Source organism: Heteronotia binoei, chromosome 8, assembly GCF_032191835.1.
Source record: "Heteronotia binoei isolate CCM8104 ecotype False Entrance Well chromosome 8, APGP_CSIRO_Hbin_v1, whole genome shotgun sequence".
In the NCBI taxonomy this organism is placed as follows: domain Eukaryota; kingdom Metazoa; phylum Chordata; class Lepidosauria; order Squamata; family Gekkonidae; genus Heteronotia; species Heteronotia binoei.
Window position 1 is genome coordinate 5,951,742 of NC_083230.1, and position 16,246 is coordinate 5,967,987.

The 16,246-nt window shown below is 46.1% G+C and overlaps 1 protein-coding gene across 1 annotated transcript in view; it reads right to left on the reverse strand.

Annotated features, from left to right (window-relative positions):
* DNAJC2 (DnaJ heat shock protein family (Hsp40) member C2) overlaps positions 1–16,246 on the reverse strand; it is a 58,072-nt gene that overhangs the window by 27,172 nt on the left and 14,654 nt on the right. The window contains exons 3-7 of the mRNA XM_060244692.1: positions 15,298–15,373; positions 8,012–8,110; positions 6,149–6,290; positions 5,199–5,279; positions 1,762–1,827 (exon numbers count right to left, since the gene is read on the reverse strand). Of these exons, the coding sequence (XP_060100675.1) occupies positions 1,762–1,827; positions 5,199–5,279; positions 6,149–6,290; positions 8,012–8,110; positions 15,298–15,373 (464 nt within the window). The remainder of the gene's footprint in view (positions 1–1,761; positions 1,828–5,198; positions 5,280–6,148; positions 6,291–8,011; positions 8,111–15,297; positions 15,374–16,246) is intronic.

The following is a 16,246-nucleotide window of genomic DNA, read 5'->3' on the forward strand; positions in this document are numbered from 1 at the left end:
AAGTAACGTCTTAAAATCAAAAAACTTTGTTCTGAAAAACAAGAACTATCTGCATTTGCAACATGGTTAACACTGGCACTTTATTTGTCCCGTGGAGTCGGGTGAATAGTCTTCAAGCGTCTTAAGTCGGCAATGGACAGGATTAACTGCAAGCACTTTTGAAAATTTATTCTCTGCACTTTGTACCTTGTATTCATGAATTCTTGATAATATGCAATAATATGTGATGTTGTAGTGTTTAAAAATTAATTATATTTTTGAAGTAATTTTCATGATTCATTCGTTATTTTCCACAGTTTTTTGTGTTGTTGTATAAGTTGCTTTGTCCTGTGGAACTCTAGGCTTCTAAGTACTGGAAGATGGCAGAAGTGCCTTCAAAAAAACTACTTCTGGAAAAAAATATTGGAAATAGCAGAAATGGACATTTTGACTGATATTCTGGAAGAAAGCACTAACCACGATATAAAGGAACTTTGGACACCACTATATGAATGGATTTAAACAAACTATTGAATATAGAAGCATGTATATTATATGTTTTAGACCTCTAGAACAACTTGATTGTAGTTACAACGAATAATCATATTATGGTAACAGACTGTTAAAAAGGACTCATGATAACAGATTTACAGACATTATGGCTGACAATGAGAATTTATTGTAGAAATTGAGACAGTAGAAATATTTATGTTATGGATTTCAAGCCTCTTCCTTATTTCCTCTTCCCCTTTTCCCTTTCCCTCCCTGTATCCATTTTCAAAACCTAATAAATATTATTGAAAACAGAAGAGTTAATGCACTCCTTCATCGTCAGTCATCTGCTTTCCTTTTATCCAATCAAGTCAATCCTTGCGGGACTCCCTGCTCCACCCTGTCCCCCTCTTCATGTTCCCTAAAAATCTTTCTCCCAGGATGAAAACAGTCTGCTTTCCTACAAGATACCAAAATAAATTTGTGTATTGAACTATTCGAACACAGCTAAATCGGCCATGATTATTTTGGAAAAAGATAAATGGGATGAATACAAGATCATCTTTTCTCTTAGTTAACAACAATCCTTACTTCAATACCCAAAATTACTTAGGAAGTGGAATCAACATTCCACACATCAATATACTTTTAAAGAACTAAAAAGCAATACGCATATAATTCTCTAACCACATTTATACAGAGTATGAAAGGATCCCTGATAGCACAATCTTAAGAACTTTTTAGCCAGTTCAGTGTAGTGGTTAAGTGTGTGGACTCTTATCTGGGAGACCTGGGTTTGATTCCCCACTCCTCCACTTGCAGCTGCTGGAATGGCCTTGGGTCAGCCATAGCTCTCACAGAGTTGTTCTTAAAAGGGCAGCTTCTGTGAGAGCTCTCTCAGCCCCACCTATCTCACAGGATGTCTGTAGTGGGGGAAGAAGATAAAGGAGATTGCAAGCTGCTCTGAGAGTCTGATTCAGAGAGAAGGGTGGGGTATAAATCCACGGTGTTGTTCTTCTTCTATTCTATGCTGCTTACTCCCAGAAGAGTTGAGTTAGCCTGCTCAAAATTGCTCTCTAAGCTTTAAAAGGGCTGGCCTATTAATTAATGTTAGTTAATGTTTCAGTTATGCATTCTTAGTCACACTGGTGACTTGGTGAATAAACACTTGATTTACTATCACAACACTTCCTTAAAATTTGTAAATCACATCTGGAATTTGGTATGATGCATTGATTTTTTAAAAATAATATTAATCACACATTTAAAACAACCTTCTAATTTACATACCATTCTGCTTTTTCTTTTTCTTCCTCATCTAAGTAAGAGAACTCCCTCCAAGAATCAAAATTGTACCTGAAACAATACATAGTAAGGTCAAAAAAGAGAAAATCAGCACAGATGTGTAACAATGCTGACTTTTCTAATTATGCTTCTTTGTAATTGTCTGAATTCCTGTTCTGAGGATTCAGTAGTGATGGTTGTCTACTGTGTTCTCCTATATGCATTTTACCAAGTTTAAGGAAACTCACATGATGCTAGCAAATACTGTGTTCATTCTGCTGGGTATTTTCAGTGCAAACTTAAGTGCTGAGGGAGCCAACTGTCCTTTGCATCAGCGTATGTCCAAGATGCAGAAGGGTCAGTTATGAGGGCACTGCTCTGTCACTCTCAGGTGCTGGTGGAGAGTCACGGCAGCCACCCGTTGATGCCACCAATGCAGAAGCCCCTGTGCTGCTGTGCTTGTGGGCTGTTTCAGGGGTATGGCCAAAGTCAGCTGGCTTCCTGAGCCCTTTCAGCTTGGGAATGCCCCCTGCCAGAGGCAGAAAGTTCACACACATACACACAAAAAGCAGGGCACACAAAACTCATGTTGTCCCCCTGCTGCTGCAACCTCGCCTATTAGGCTCAGAAGATCTCAGGATGCCAACTACAGGCTTGGAAAATCACCTCCCTCCCCAGGGTGGCCAAGCACCCAACTGCAGCCCTCCCACCCTACAAAAACTTCAGCCAGGACATTTTACAACTCTGTAGTTAGCATGAGCGGCACAGGACTCCACCTCAGAACTCCTTGCTGTTTGGACTCAGAGCAAGACACCTTGGTAGTGGGAAAAGCACAGGGAGTGCTAAGTGCCCACCCTGTAGTGCTAACACCCAAGGAGGAGAGCAGAGTCCATACTCTGTGGCTGACCTCTCCCTTTTCAGAACCCTAACGGGCACCCCACCATGGAGGCTTGACTCACAGGGGCAACCACACAGTGACAAGTAAGCGAGGACAAGGATCCCAAACCTGCTGCCCCATTCCCCTCATGTGACACAGTGTGCCGTAAAAGTGCCTCCTGCACTCAGGCCCAGCGTTGCGTCTGTGTAGGGGTGGCACAAGCCGTGGCTGCACAGTGCCATGGCCCTTGACAGGTCATGGGAAAAGATCCCAGGAAAGTCGGGGTGGGGGTGGGGGAATGCTCTGTCATTTGCCTGTTTCCCATCACCTCACAGGCTGCTGTGTGGAGGCGGGAGAAGTCAGAGGGTAATCTGGGAGAATGAGCCAGCTTGATGCAGTGGTTAGAGCGTGACACTAAATCTGGGAGACCCAGATTCTGTCCCCCACTTGTACCATAGAACCTAGGTGGGCGGCCTTGGGTCAGATGCACACTCTCAGCCTAACCAACTCACACTGATGATGTAAGCATAAAATGGAGGAGAGAGGAATGATGTAAACCATTTGGGGAGAAAAGTCAGCAAATAAATAGAAATATGAACAGAGTTCATAACTGCATGTCTGCTCTAGGAAGGGGGGGCTTCTGTCACCTGGAGGAAGACGTCTGTGGAGGGGGCAGGGAATCACAGAGGTCTCCAGAATCAATGGCTGGGGGAAGCCAGTGCCACAGGCAGACCATGTTTTTGGAAGGGAAAGGGGCTTGGGGGACATACTGGCAGCCAGGAATGCCAAATGACTTGCATGGTCTCCACTGCAATACATTACTACTACATTACTACCCATGGAAGTGCCACAGCTGTGGCACAACACAGACTTTATTGAACTGCAAACCACGGCTAGGTGTGAAGACTTGCAGAATGGATTTAGAATGCCAGTCTCTGGGACTGGAATGACAGAGCCCGGAGTAGAATGATGGTCATTCCAGCCCCAGACCATCTCTGCCCCATTGAGAAGGGAATTGGGGGACTTGAGGGTGGTGCTGCATGCCCCCACACCTGAGCCCACCCCAGTGGTCCCCTCCTCCTCCCACTCCACTCTTTTTGAGAGCAGTTACCCTAACACAGGAGCTGGTCCCTTTAAGGGGGTGGGGTATGTGCTCCTGACAAATGGAACTCCTGTGGCCTGCCCCTCTCTGCCTCCTGCCTGAGATGGACACGGGATTCTACCCCATTGCCACAAGGCCCCTGATTGGTTCTGGCGGCCCTGTCCATCATAGTCCATCAAGTTCACACAACACCAGCACTGACCACAGCAGCACAGCTGCTACTGATGCTATCCCGGTGATGATAAGAAAATACTGTGAACTCACTGACTTTATCTGCTGGCAGCTGTGTAACTCATAACCACAGGGAATGGACTAATGGCACCATAGCTACACAGCAGCCAGTCACTGCAGTGCAGGCATGACACAGGATTGCTCTGTTAATGACATCTCTACTTTTGGGAATAGCAGTGTGGAGCCAGACTCACTACTCTAGTAATATGAGAACACAAAGCACATGGGAAGAACCATGCCAGGCTCAGAGGTCAAAAAATGAAATGGAATGCACATGAAGCACACTTTCTTCCATCCACCCCAAACAACCCCAGATGTTTATTTTTATTTACTCATTTTATAAATTTATATCACCTCAAAAGGGCCACCAAGACAGCTAACAAATTAAATGAATACATAATCTCCTCATTAAAACCAACAAAAACATATCCTTAAAACAATGGAAATCAGAGCTAAAATACATCCAAAAACATAAAAACAACAATTTATACATTGGGCAGGAAGGAGGAGGGATCACTGAGGGAACACCAACAGAAATGAGTCTTCACCTGCTGGTGGAAAATGACAACAGAACAGTCTCCCTGATTTTTGAATTTACATGTATATCTCAAAATGATAGATGAAGCTATGGGGCAGAAGCAACTAATATGCAATTCTAGGTAGAATTACTTTAAATTCACTGAAATTAATGGACGTAGACTACAGTGATGCTATATAGGGTTGCACTTTAAGAGTTTGATCAGAGACATTTGCTAGGAAAAGCTGCAAGCCATTCACCTGAAGAGATTCTACTACCATTATCCTAAAACACTTATTTATAACAGCCCGTTTTAGGAATTGCAAAGGAAACGAGTTTTATAGATATCTAGAATGAAGATGCAATAAAAGGATCAAAATGCCTCCTTCTCCCTTTGAGGCCAATAATCTTAGAGAAAGCAAAATAATCTTAGAGAAAGCAAAAATTGTTATTATAAATGAAACTTTCTGCTGACTTTTGAGAGTCCCACTCAAGGCAGCTTACAAGAAAAACAATAACATATATTATGAATGATCGATATAAAAACAAAACAAGCTACTAAAAAGCCAAGAACACTATAAAAATATCCATAAAACTGACCTCAGACCACACTTCCACAAATGTACGAGAACTGTAAATTTTCAGAGATTTCTGTATGCAATTTTTTCCATACATTAATATATTATTTTGTGAAAAAAAGAAATTGGCACACTTACCAAAATGAATAAAATGCATCTACCTCTTCAAATGATGAGTTTGCATCTCCAAGCTTTGGCACATTTTTAATGTTTGACCACCTGCACAATTAAGAGATACACAGACAATATCAGTTATGGTACAGGTTATTTAAGATAAGCATTTCCCCAAAAGAAGTAGGTGTTTGGGCTATGTATTCAAGGTATGAGACAAGAGACATTTCAACCTGGAGTATATGGATTTTCACAACAAATCTGACAGCTTCACCGATTGCAGTGGGATTTCCAGCACCACCCTTTGATGTCCAATAAATAAACTCTTTAGAATAAGGCAGAACAGCAATGCAACCGTTCTGTCATGACTTGCATCACCCTACTGGTGAGCTGATCAAGGATGAAGGGAGGGTGCAAAGGAATAAATCCCATGACACAAAATTTTAGAAAAAAATAATGAACCATCAAAAATGGCACGTGCAATAGGGCACTGGTATACAAGACTCTAAAATGGCATATTTCTGGGCTAAGATCAGACATTTTTTACCTATAGCCTGTCCCCAGCCTGCCCAATTAGAGAATATGCACTACCCTGATGGCTAGATCTTGTGAAGACCTCTATACAGGCAAATGCCTGAGCAGGATTCATTCTGCATTAAGAAATTACTATGATTTTTGAACCAAGAGACCCCTCTCTGTTTATCTACTGTACTATGCTCTACTGGTTCTGCCAGCATACTCTGCTAGAACACTGCAGTAACCATATGCATTTCTTTAGCTATCAAGGTATACAGTTCAAATATATCAGTCTCATCAGGCTGTGGACACAGCTCTCAAGCAGCAAGATCGCACTCTACTCTGCTGCCCTTCAGAGCTGTTAGACAGTCAAGCACCCATACCGGCTGGGATAAGCGGTTCATTGTCAATCAGGCACCTTGAGAATAAAGGCCCCCCAAAGAGCCTGTAGTATAACTCACCTGGCATTTCTTTCAAAAACTGGTGAAAAAACTTCAAAGAAATTTTCTTTTGCTTCACTTTTAGAAGGGACTGTGTTATCAAAAGTAGGATCTACACTGTTAAAAGCTCGCCTTTTCACAGGATCTGACAAAATTTCATAGGCTGAAAAATGAGATTACATGGCCACAAGTTATTTGATGCGAGGGAACAATATTCTGTAACGATCCTATCTTTCTGTAATCATTTACTTTTGCAGATCTTCATGCTGCAACTGGCTTTTTCATTATCAGGACAGAAGCAGCTTATGCAATACGTAACTAAAGAACGGCACGGATTCATAGTAAATAATCAATTTTTGGAATTAAAATGGCAATCAAATTGTTTTTAACAAAAGGCAAGGAATATTTTTGACCATTCAAAAAGTCTTATTCGAGACACATTTGGAGGCTTACTTTATTTTCACACTAACAAGGTTAGGACTTCTAGTCAGGCTATTCAGCACTATTCTAAAGTAACTATTACATCAGCCACAGAATGAGCTATCCCTCTTGATGCTCTCAAGGCTTCCCAATTCTTGCAATTCTGCAGACTTCTGGAAAGCAGTGCAACACTATAGGCTCAACAGTGACACCCAAAGGGGAAGCAGATAAATTACCGTATTTTTCGGACCATAAGACGCACTCCCCCCCAAAAAAAAGTGGGGGGGGAAGTGTGTGCGTCTTATGGAGCGAAGGGACAATAGGACGTACCTTCCTCCGGGGGGGGGGGGGGTGATCCGCTGCCTCCGACTCCGATCCCGGCGCTCCCCCCACGCCTGCCTGCCTGGCTCCAGCTCTGCTTCCAGCAAGCGCTGGGATCGCTCCATGCTGCCCCCACCACAAACCCAGCGCTTCACGAGCGCCGGCTGCGGAGGAGGCAGCATGCTTCCTCCGTGCCTGTCTGCCTGGCTCCAGCTTTGACGCTTACAGCAAGCGCCAGGATCGCTCCCTCCGCCCTCCGATCCCAGCGCTTGCTTTAAGCATCAGAGCTGGAGCCAGGCAGACAGGCACGGAGGAAGCACCCGCCCCCTTCGCAAACCCAGTGCTTCGCGAGCGCTGGCTGCGGAGGGGGCGGCATGCTTCCTCCGTGCCTGTCTGCCTGGCTCCAGCTCTGATGCTTACAGCAAGCACCGGGATCGGAGGGCGGAGGGAGCGATTCTGGCGCTTGCTGTAAGTGTCAGAGCTGGAGCCAGGCAGACAGGCACGGAGGAAGCACGCTGCCCCCTCCGCAGCCGGCGCTCGCAAAGCACTGGGTTTGCAGTGGGGGCAGCGTGGAGCAATCCCAGCGCTTGCTGGAAGCAGAACTGGAGCCAGGCAGGCAGGCGCGGGGGAAGCGCCGGGATCGGAGGCGGAGGCAGCGGATCGCCCCCCCCCCCAGGAGGAAGGTGCGTCCTATGGTCCGGAGCGCCTTATGGACCGAAAAATACAGTAGCTAGTGCAACAGCAGCAAATCTAGACCAGCAAGCAGATATCCATTTCACTATTCAGTTTGTCTGTTACTTGACACTATTCAGTTTGTCTGTTACTTGACACATTATGACACTTGAATCAAGGAAGCACACAGAAGTCCTTGTGTTTTGAGTTTAAGGGGATGAGGAATATGCTATGAAAGGGCAACTAGGTCGCTATCTCAGGAACATTAGGTATCAGTGGAAATTAGCTTTCCATTTGCTGGAAGCGAACAAAAATGGGAAGCTCCATTTTTTTTAACTTTTGAATTACTTATTACATGCTACAAAAGCAAGCAACACAAATTTAGTGCATTATTTTTACATATATTCCTATAGAAACACATTATACAACACTATCAAGACTATTCAAAACCTTGTTCACTTCAGTTCTTACCTTTTGTTATACAGGTGAAGTAGTCATTGTCTCCTTCACCTATCTGTTCTCCTGCTGCTTTTCGCTTGTCCGGATGGTGTTTCAACACCATGGCTTTGTCTAGGGGGTTAAGTAAGTTTAAGTAAGTAGAAAGTTCAAAGATGTCACCACTGTCTGTATCCCGATCTATACACTCCCTTCCTACATCTTAAAGACATCAAAAAACAAAGAAATTAATAAAAGATGCATTGTAATTTTGATGGACAAAAAATTTCATATTTTGGATGGACTCTGCCTGGCATTTAAATATTAACAGCTATCATGCCAGGTGAATATGCCTAATGAGAGGGCTCTGAAATGTGCATGCCAACACAAAAAAGGCCCTCCCTCCAATAAATGTCCATTCCATATCCAAAGAGAGGAATACATGCAGGGATCGCACATAGAAGAAATTCATCCTTTGCAATGCAATCCTAAACCTCAGAATCCTACTGAAGTCTATTCAATGGCCTTATTTTCAGCAAAGTGAGAATTGTACTGACAGCTACTGAGGGCATTTTGAACTCTGAAAGTTTAAGGCAGTACTTTGAATTAAGCCCAGAAACAGACTGCAAGCAGTTATCTTTTAACTACGGGTGTACATTCGATATAAACCAAACCAAATAAATACCCCCCAAAACTTGTTTGGTATTTTTTGGGTATTTATCCAGCCAAATGCAGATTAGACAATTTGATTTGGCTACCAATATAGCTGGCCTGAATAAAAGCCAATATTATTCAACTTTTATTTGGGCCAGCTATATCACTGAGTTGTGCTGCCACTGTACAAGGTGGCTTGGGGGAGACATTCTCTTCATTTGTGGAGGCGTACCACTGAGGAGGCACGAACGGAAATGCCTTCCCCTTTACTCTCCAGAGTCGTGTCAATTTTTAAATGCCTTCCTTTTACTTGTGGAGGCGTGCTGCCATAGCAGCACAACTCCGCTTGTGAAGGGAAGGCTTTTGAAAATGCTGAATAAATTTGGCAATCCTGATTATTGCCTGAATACTGGCAAATATCAATATTTTTCAGGTCCAATGGACATGAATCTAAAAAAGGTTGCGGGGGGGGGGGGGAGGTTGTGCACACCTCCACTTTTAACCCTGCATTTTTGGCTGCAAGTACCAGTTACTGCATTTAGCATTAGCTGAAGTCCAAACACTTCTCAAAAACAGACTCATGTAGAAGAAGAATTGAAGAATTGCAGATTTATACCCCGCCCTTCTCCCTGAATCAGAGACTCAGAGCGGCTTACAGTCTCCTATATCTTCTCCCTCCACAACAGACACCCTGTGAGGTGGGTGGGGCTGAGAGGGCTATGGCCAACGCAAAGCCATCCCAGCAGGTGCAAGTGGAGGAGTGGGGAATCAAACCCGGTTCTCCCAGATAAGTGTCCGCACACTTAACCACTACAGCAGACTGCACATCACAGTAATCTAGCCTGGATGGTACTAGAGCATGGATCTAGGGCTGTCAGTTCAGTAAAGGGTTTACCAAATATTTACCATATAGAAGCCTTTCAGTAAATATTCGGAAATAGGTATTCCATATAGGCTTTTGAGCCTATTTTGTATTTCCGAATACCTGATTTCCAAATAATTATGGTATTAATCAGAAATATTTGGTAAAGCTATTCCTTCCATAGAAAACAATGGGGAAAGGCAAAAGGCAGTCTGTGATTCCCTTTCCCTGGCTCTGCAGGACCCTGCAGGGCTGTTTCTGTTGTGCAAAGTAGGGGGAAGGGAGAAACTTCAATTCTCCAATGGAATTGCATGTTTCCCCCCTCAAGCCAATCAGAGAACAGAACAATTTATTTTCAAACTGTTCTGTTCTGTCCATGAGCAGAGAGAGAGTATTTATTTACCATCTCTTGCCCCCTGCACTCCATTGCTGTTCCTGTTACCACAGAGAGACTGTGAGCTGGTGTTGAGCCTCTGCTGCTCTGCTCTCTGGGGCCTGGTGTGGTGATCCTGATCCTGGACCTGGACTTCAGCAACTGGGTGAGATCCTTCCTTTTCTTTCCTTTCCTTATCATGGGAAAGGGGGAATTTTTAGAACCAGGTTTTTGTTTCTTTTAGGAAAACCTGTTTTCCTCCTGCTTTGGGTAGGTGTCTGGGTGGTTTGGTGTTGGGGGAGATTGGGGGTGGCTCTGGCCTGGCTGGGATTGTTTGTTTTAATCACTTTATAATTTTATCACATTGCCTTGTTTGTTAAAATTATTTTTGCTCTGCTCTGCTGTTTTGGGTCTCTGGTTGTCTGCTTTGGTTCCTTGGCACAGGCCATTCTTCTGTGGCCTGAGTGCCTCCCTGGTGTGTTTGTTGTGCTTGTGGGTAGGTGGTGGGGGGGGGGGGGGCTGGTTACCCTTCTTGGTCTGCTCTGCTGTTTTGGGCCTCTGGTAGCCTTTTTTGGCTTTTGTCTGTCTGTGGCCTGCTCGTGAAGTGGCAGACATTTTATTTTGGTCTTCTGGGACTCTGGGAGCTGTTGGGTTTTTTGGCAGGGCATTTAAATAGGATCCTGTGATAACTGTTAGGCTAGTGTTAGGAGGGACTGTCTGATATGTGTGTTTCCTTTAACTTAACTTAGTGTAGGGCTGCGGTTTGGCATTTTAATAGGAAGTGTCAGGATTGTTAAAAAGAGCAAAGGCTTTACTTTATAAAGGCAGCTTAAGTAGGCTAGCTTAAGTAGCACAATGAAAGTGCACTTCACCTTCAGTGATTGGTCAGTGCCAGCCTCTTTGATTTAGTTAGGGTTACACCAGATTTTCCTTCATTTAGGGAACACTTGCATTTCTTGTTTAAACGGAAATCAGGTTTGTCCCAGTAGATTCCTGTTAGGAGAAGCTTTTAAATCCCACTACAAAGGTTTACTTGTCCATCTCAAGGAAGCCTTTTAAAACATTCAGCCAGGTACGGTCAGGTTTCCCTAGTTTAAACCACTACTACCAGCTCAAACACAAAAAATAAATTTTTTAACAGGATAGATTAGGGACCTCTTAAAAAATAAAGCTTTGGTTGGAGGAGGGTAACTAAAAAGGAGTCAGGATCTAATTGGTCAGGTTGCATAGTGTAGCAAGTGGTTAAGTAACTTAAACACCCCAGTCTCAGTCTAGACAGAGCTTGGCCAAGAGGAGAGATGAGTGGCAGGAAGGGAACTCAGAGGGGCCCTGGGGGCAAAGCGAAAGAGAAGACCAAAGGGGCAGAGGGGAGGAGAAGGGGGGCACAAGACCGCTCCAGAGGGGCCTTTCACTACTCCACCCTGGAGGTTCAGTGGTTTGAGGAAGAGGCCCCACCTCTCCCCCGTGGCTGCCTCAGGGGTTGCCCCAGCAGAGGTGCCTGTAGGTGCTGGCACTGGGCAGGGGTCTGCTGCTCAGGCACTCGTTCCTCCAGCTGTCGTTGCTCAGCCTCAGCAGCGGGAAGAGGGGCAGCAAGAGCAGTTGCCTTTGGGGCTGGGTGACAGTTTTCTGTCTCGCAGCATCACCCCAAGGACGCGGAGGGTTATGGCAGGGCTGGAGGAGACGGTGGCCACCGACCAACCCCCTTCTCCGGTTCCTCTGAACTCCAGCAGGCCTCCTGGGAATAGACAAGAGGAGATGCTGCCAAAGGAGGTGGAGGAGGAAGAGATGGAGAGGCACCCCCTGGTGCTGCCATCTCCACCCTCTCCTCCCCGATGGCCATCTCCTCCTGCCACCCCAAGCCACATCCCGAGCCCCTCACAGGAGGTAGCTCCAGTGACCCCAGCTTCCCCTAAGCATGGGCATCCATTCTCCTCCGATGTCTGGAAGCACTTCCAGATCATGGAAGATCCCCAGTTTGTGCAGTTCCAACTCTGTAGGGACCGCATCAGTCGTGGGAGGGATCTTGCCCATCTCTCGACTGCGGGGATGTGGAACCACTTGAAGAAGCACCATGCAGCGGAGCTTCTTCAAGGGGAGACATGCTGCCGGTAGGGGGCCCAAGCGGGCCACGCCACCCAGCATGGAGGTGGGTCCTCCTGCTGCATCCACCTCCAGAGCTCTCCCAGGGAGTTCCATGGTAAGGAGGGAGCGCCAGGCAACTGTAACCGAGATGCTTGGTGGGAGTGGTTTTAGCACGCCAACAAGGGCGGTGAGGAAGTGCATTAGTGCGAAGGTCACTTGACACATTGCTGAGATGATCGCCAAGGGATGTCCCTTCTCCTTAGTGGAGAGTAATGGCTTGCGGGGGATGCTCCGTTCACTTGCCCCCTGGTACAAGGTTCCTTGCCACACCATGATGAGTGCAAGCATTGTGCCAAAACTTTTCAGGGCAATGAAGTCTGTGGCGAGGGAGCATTTGTTCCATGCTGCTGGGGCAACTGTTCACTTCACCTCAGATCTGTGGACTCCCCACAGTTCGCTTGAAGGGTATCTGTCCCTGACTGCACACTGGTGGCAAGCCAGGGAGGTGGGTGGGGGTGGTGGAAGCGGCAGGCAGGATCAGGGCCGCCAGGCCGGCTATCGCAAGGCCTTGCTGCATGCTGAACCAATCAACAGGCCGCACATGGGGGACAACGTCAGTGCCATCATCACTAGGTTGATAGAGGACTGGGTAGGCAGTGGGGTCATCGTGGGCTACATGGTGACACGAACATGATCATGATGACCGAGTGTGTGGGCATTACACGCATTCCCTGCACAGCCCACCTAATCCACAACATGGTGACAGATGCCTTGGGTCAGTCATTCCAAAAGGATGCTGATTACATTGCGGCAACCCACGAGTGTTGGTTTCTGCTCCAGAAATGCTGACACATCGTGAATCACTTACCCCACAGCAATACCAACATTCATTTGCTAGAGGAGAAACAGGCCTGATCGGCTTGCCAGATCACCATCTGATGGGAGATGTAAGCACTCACTGGAGCTCCACCTGTGACATGCTGGAGTGCCTGGTGGAGCTGAGAGCAGCCCTGGATGCCCTGACTGATGAGAGCGAGGTCATTTCAGAGGAGAACCGGCTGAACCAGGAGGACTGGTTGACCATCTCTCAGACTGTGGAGGTTCTTGAGCCCTTCAAGGCCTTTACGGAGATGCTCTTGTCTGACACGGCGAGCATTGCACTGGTCGTTTCTATGGTCCACATAGACTATGAGATACTAGCCCAGTTTCTGGTGCAACACAAAGACTGTGCAGACTTCCTTCCAGCTGTGCGAGCGCTCATGAGACATCTGCAAAGAGGGCTTGAGCAACATTTTGGGGCAATCACGAAGCAGAAGATCTATGTGCTGGTGACCATGCGCGACCCACGTGGTAAAGGCAAGGTCGCTGAGTGGGTCAACAAGCTCAATCGATGGTGAGATGAGCTCTCCCAGGAGGGTGAGCAGAGGTGGGCCAAGAGGGCAAGGTCGGCAGGAGCTGAGGAAGCAAGGGGTGAAAGCAGCTCCTCTGCTTTGGTGGCTGCTGCTCATCCCCCACCTCCCCCACTAGGCGGAGTTTTCCACAAGGCTCCCACCGCGAAGACAGAAGAGATGGCACTCTATGCGTGTTTCGTTGGCCCCTCCAGGAGTGTTGGGCCCGTGAAAGTGGACAGGGATGCTGCCCAGGTCAGGGCATACCTCGAGGAACCCTGCGAGTAGCAGCACACTTGTCCATTGGACTACTGGGTCTCAAAGGAGATGGTCTAGCCGGACCGTTCTGCCGTGGCCCAGGCGTTCCTCTCGTGCCTACCGACAAGCGTTGAGAGTGAGCGCTTTTTTCCCCAAGGCGACATTGTCAGCCCACATAGCACAAGCCTCAATCCCAACACAGTGGCGATGCTGGTCTTCTTGAAGGTCAACATGCCACTGTTTGGCTGCCCAGACATGGACTCTGAGGGTGTATGAAATGAGCACCTGGTTGTGCCTGCATCCTCTGTCTGGTCTGAGAAGTCAGGGAAACACTCCTCCCTAAATTAAAATTAGAGAGCCCAAGAAGAGCCCCAGTCCAGAGTCCAGTAATTGGTCAATTGATTGGCAGGAAAATGGCCCAGCACCAACATTTCTCCCATCATGCTGCCTGCCTGACTCAGAAAGAATGTTGCATGAATTCAGCTCCAGTCAGAGTGCCATATTGTATTTGTGGGTTTCCTGGCTGTAATGGTTAAGTGTATGGACTGTTATTTTTTTTGGACCTGGTGTGATTTCCCACTCCTCTGCTTGCAGAGCAGCTGCTGAAGTGGTCTTGGGTCAGCCACGGCTCTCAAGAGTTTTCTTTGAAAGGGTGGCTTCTGTAAGAGCTCTGACGTCAACTCAGGGTGTCTGGTGTGTGTGGGGGGGAAGAGGTAAGGGAAACTGTGTGACTTGCTGTAAGGTGCTCTGAGACTCAGAGTGAAGGGCAGGAGGGAAATCCAATGTCTTTGTTTTCTTCTCTTCCATTTCTTCTTTTCCTTCCGTTTCTTCTTTATTGGAGGTGAAAGATGGGGCGGCCTGTGATGAGGAGGGCAGCCTCACCTTGGCTAAAGTTCCCCTAATGGGACAGTGATGGCTGGGGTGTGTTGCTGCTGAAAGAGAGGGAATGGTTCCTCCCCTCTCACTGTGAGGCCCTCCCAGATATCTCCCTCATTTGGGGTGCAATTCTGGCTCACCTCGTGATGCATTCTGGGTAACACCAAAGAGCATAGACTAGTCAACCATCCATTGCTCAAGGTAAGTCTAAATGCTTCTTGCTTTGTGTCAGATACAGATATGGAGCTAGGTGTGGTCCACTGCTTCTGTTGTTTAGAGAGTTGTGTTGTTTGGGACAGGGCTGGTGAGCTGGCATCTGGGTTAGAGACCCAGAACCAGCATGCTTGTTGTGCTTGATCAGTTCTCCCCGTGTTGTTTGGGGGCAGGGCTGGAGAGCTGGCATCTGTAGATTGAGTGTTCTGTAGCATGGAAGCTGGCATCTGGGTGAGAGACCCAGAACCAGCATGCTTGGTGTGCTTGGCCAGCTCTCCCCATGTTGTTTGGGGCAGGGCTGGAGAGCTGGCATCTGGGTTTGCTAAAGCCTTGAGCAGATTGTATTTTATGTGGCACTGAAGTTGGCAACTGGGTTTATACTGGTGCCAGGGTGCATAGAGTAGAAAGATAGATTTAGTGCATTGGGGTCCTATAGAGATTCTCTGATTTGAAGTTAGGTTTGGCTTTGGCTGCCCCAGGAACAGGTTTTAAAACACTTGTTGAAAAGCAATATAAAGCAAATCAAATGTTTTCTTTTTGAAATCAATATTTTTAATAACCAGCACAGAACTGTCTACACAAGCTGAAGAACCGAGAATCTCTGCAAGATACTTACGAGCTGCTTTGATTTGTTTCTGAGAGGCCTTGTATCGCATATGTCCCAGTCCAAGAACCAGGTAGTGATCTTGATTCTGAGAAAGAAATGCAAATATTAACTTCTAGCTAAATGAAATTAAGTATATTTACAAGATAAACACATCAATAAATAAGGAAGCCTTTCCAATTCTGGCAAAGCACACGTGCAGCAGGTTGAAGATCAATAGTCAACTGGCAAAATGTTCCAAGGTATTACTGATGTGATTACTAGAAAAAATCACTGTGAATCAATTCAGTAAAATAGGTAGCTTGAAACATTGTATAATTGGCCAATCATCTATGGTAAGTAGCAACTGCCTATGCAAGCAGAAATAGCTATTGACTATTCCTCTTCTGCCCTTTAACCTTTCCCTATTACTGCTGTCTTTCTAGTCTTTAGACGTGTGTGTGTGTTTGTGTGTAAGTGCTGTCAAGTTACTTCCAACTTATGGCGACCCTATGAATTAATGTCCTCCAAAATATCCTATTATTACCAGCTGTTCTCAGGTCTTGATGGAATCAATCCACAATGTTGGGTCTTCCTCTTTTCCTACCACCTTTGACTTTTCCTAGCATTATTGTCTTTTCCACTGACTCTTGTCTTTGCATAATGTGACCAAAGTACAACAGCCTCAGTTTAATCATTTTAGCTTCTAGGGAGAGGTCAGGCTTGATTTGGTCTATTTGTCTTTTTGGTGATCTACAATATCTGTAAAACTCTCCACCAACACCGTATTTCAAAGGAACCTACTTTCTTCCTCTCAGCTTTCTTCATTGTCCAACTTTCACACCCATACTATGGCATGAGTTAACTTGATCCTTACTCTTAAGGATCTTTTCTGGCTACTTCATGGCTGCCCTTCCCAGTTTCAATCTCCTTCTGATTTCTTGGGAACAGTCTCCCTCTTGGCTGATGATGGAGCCAAAGA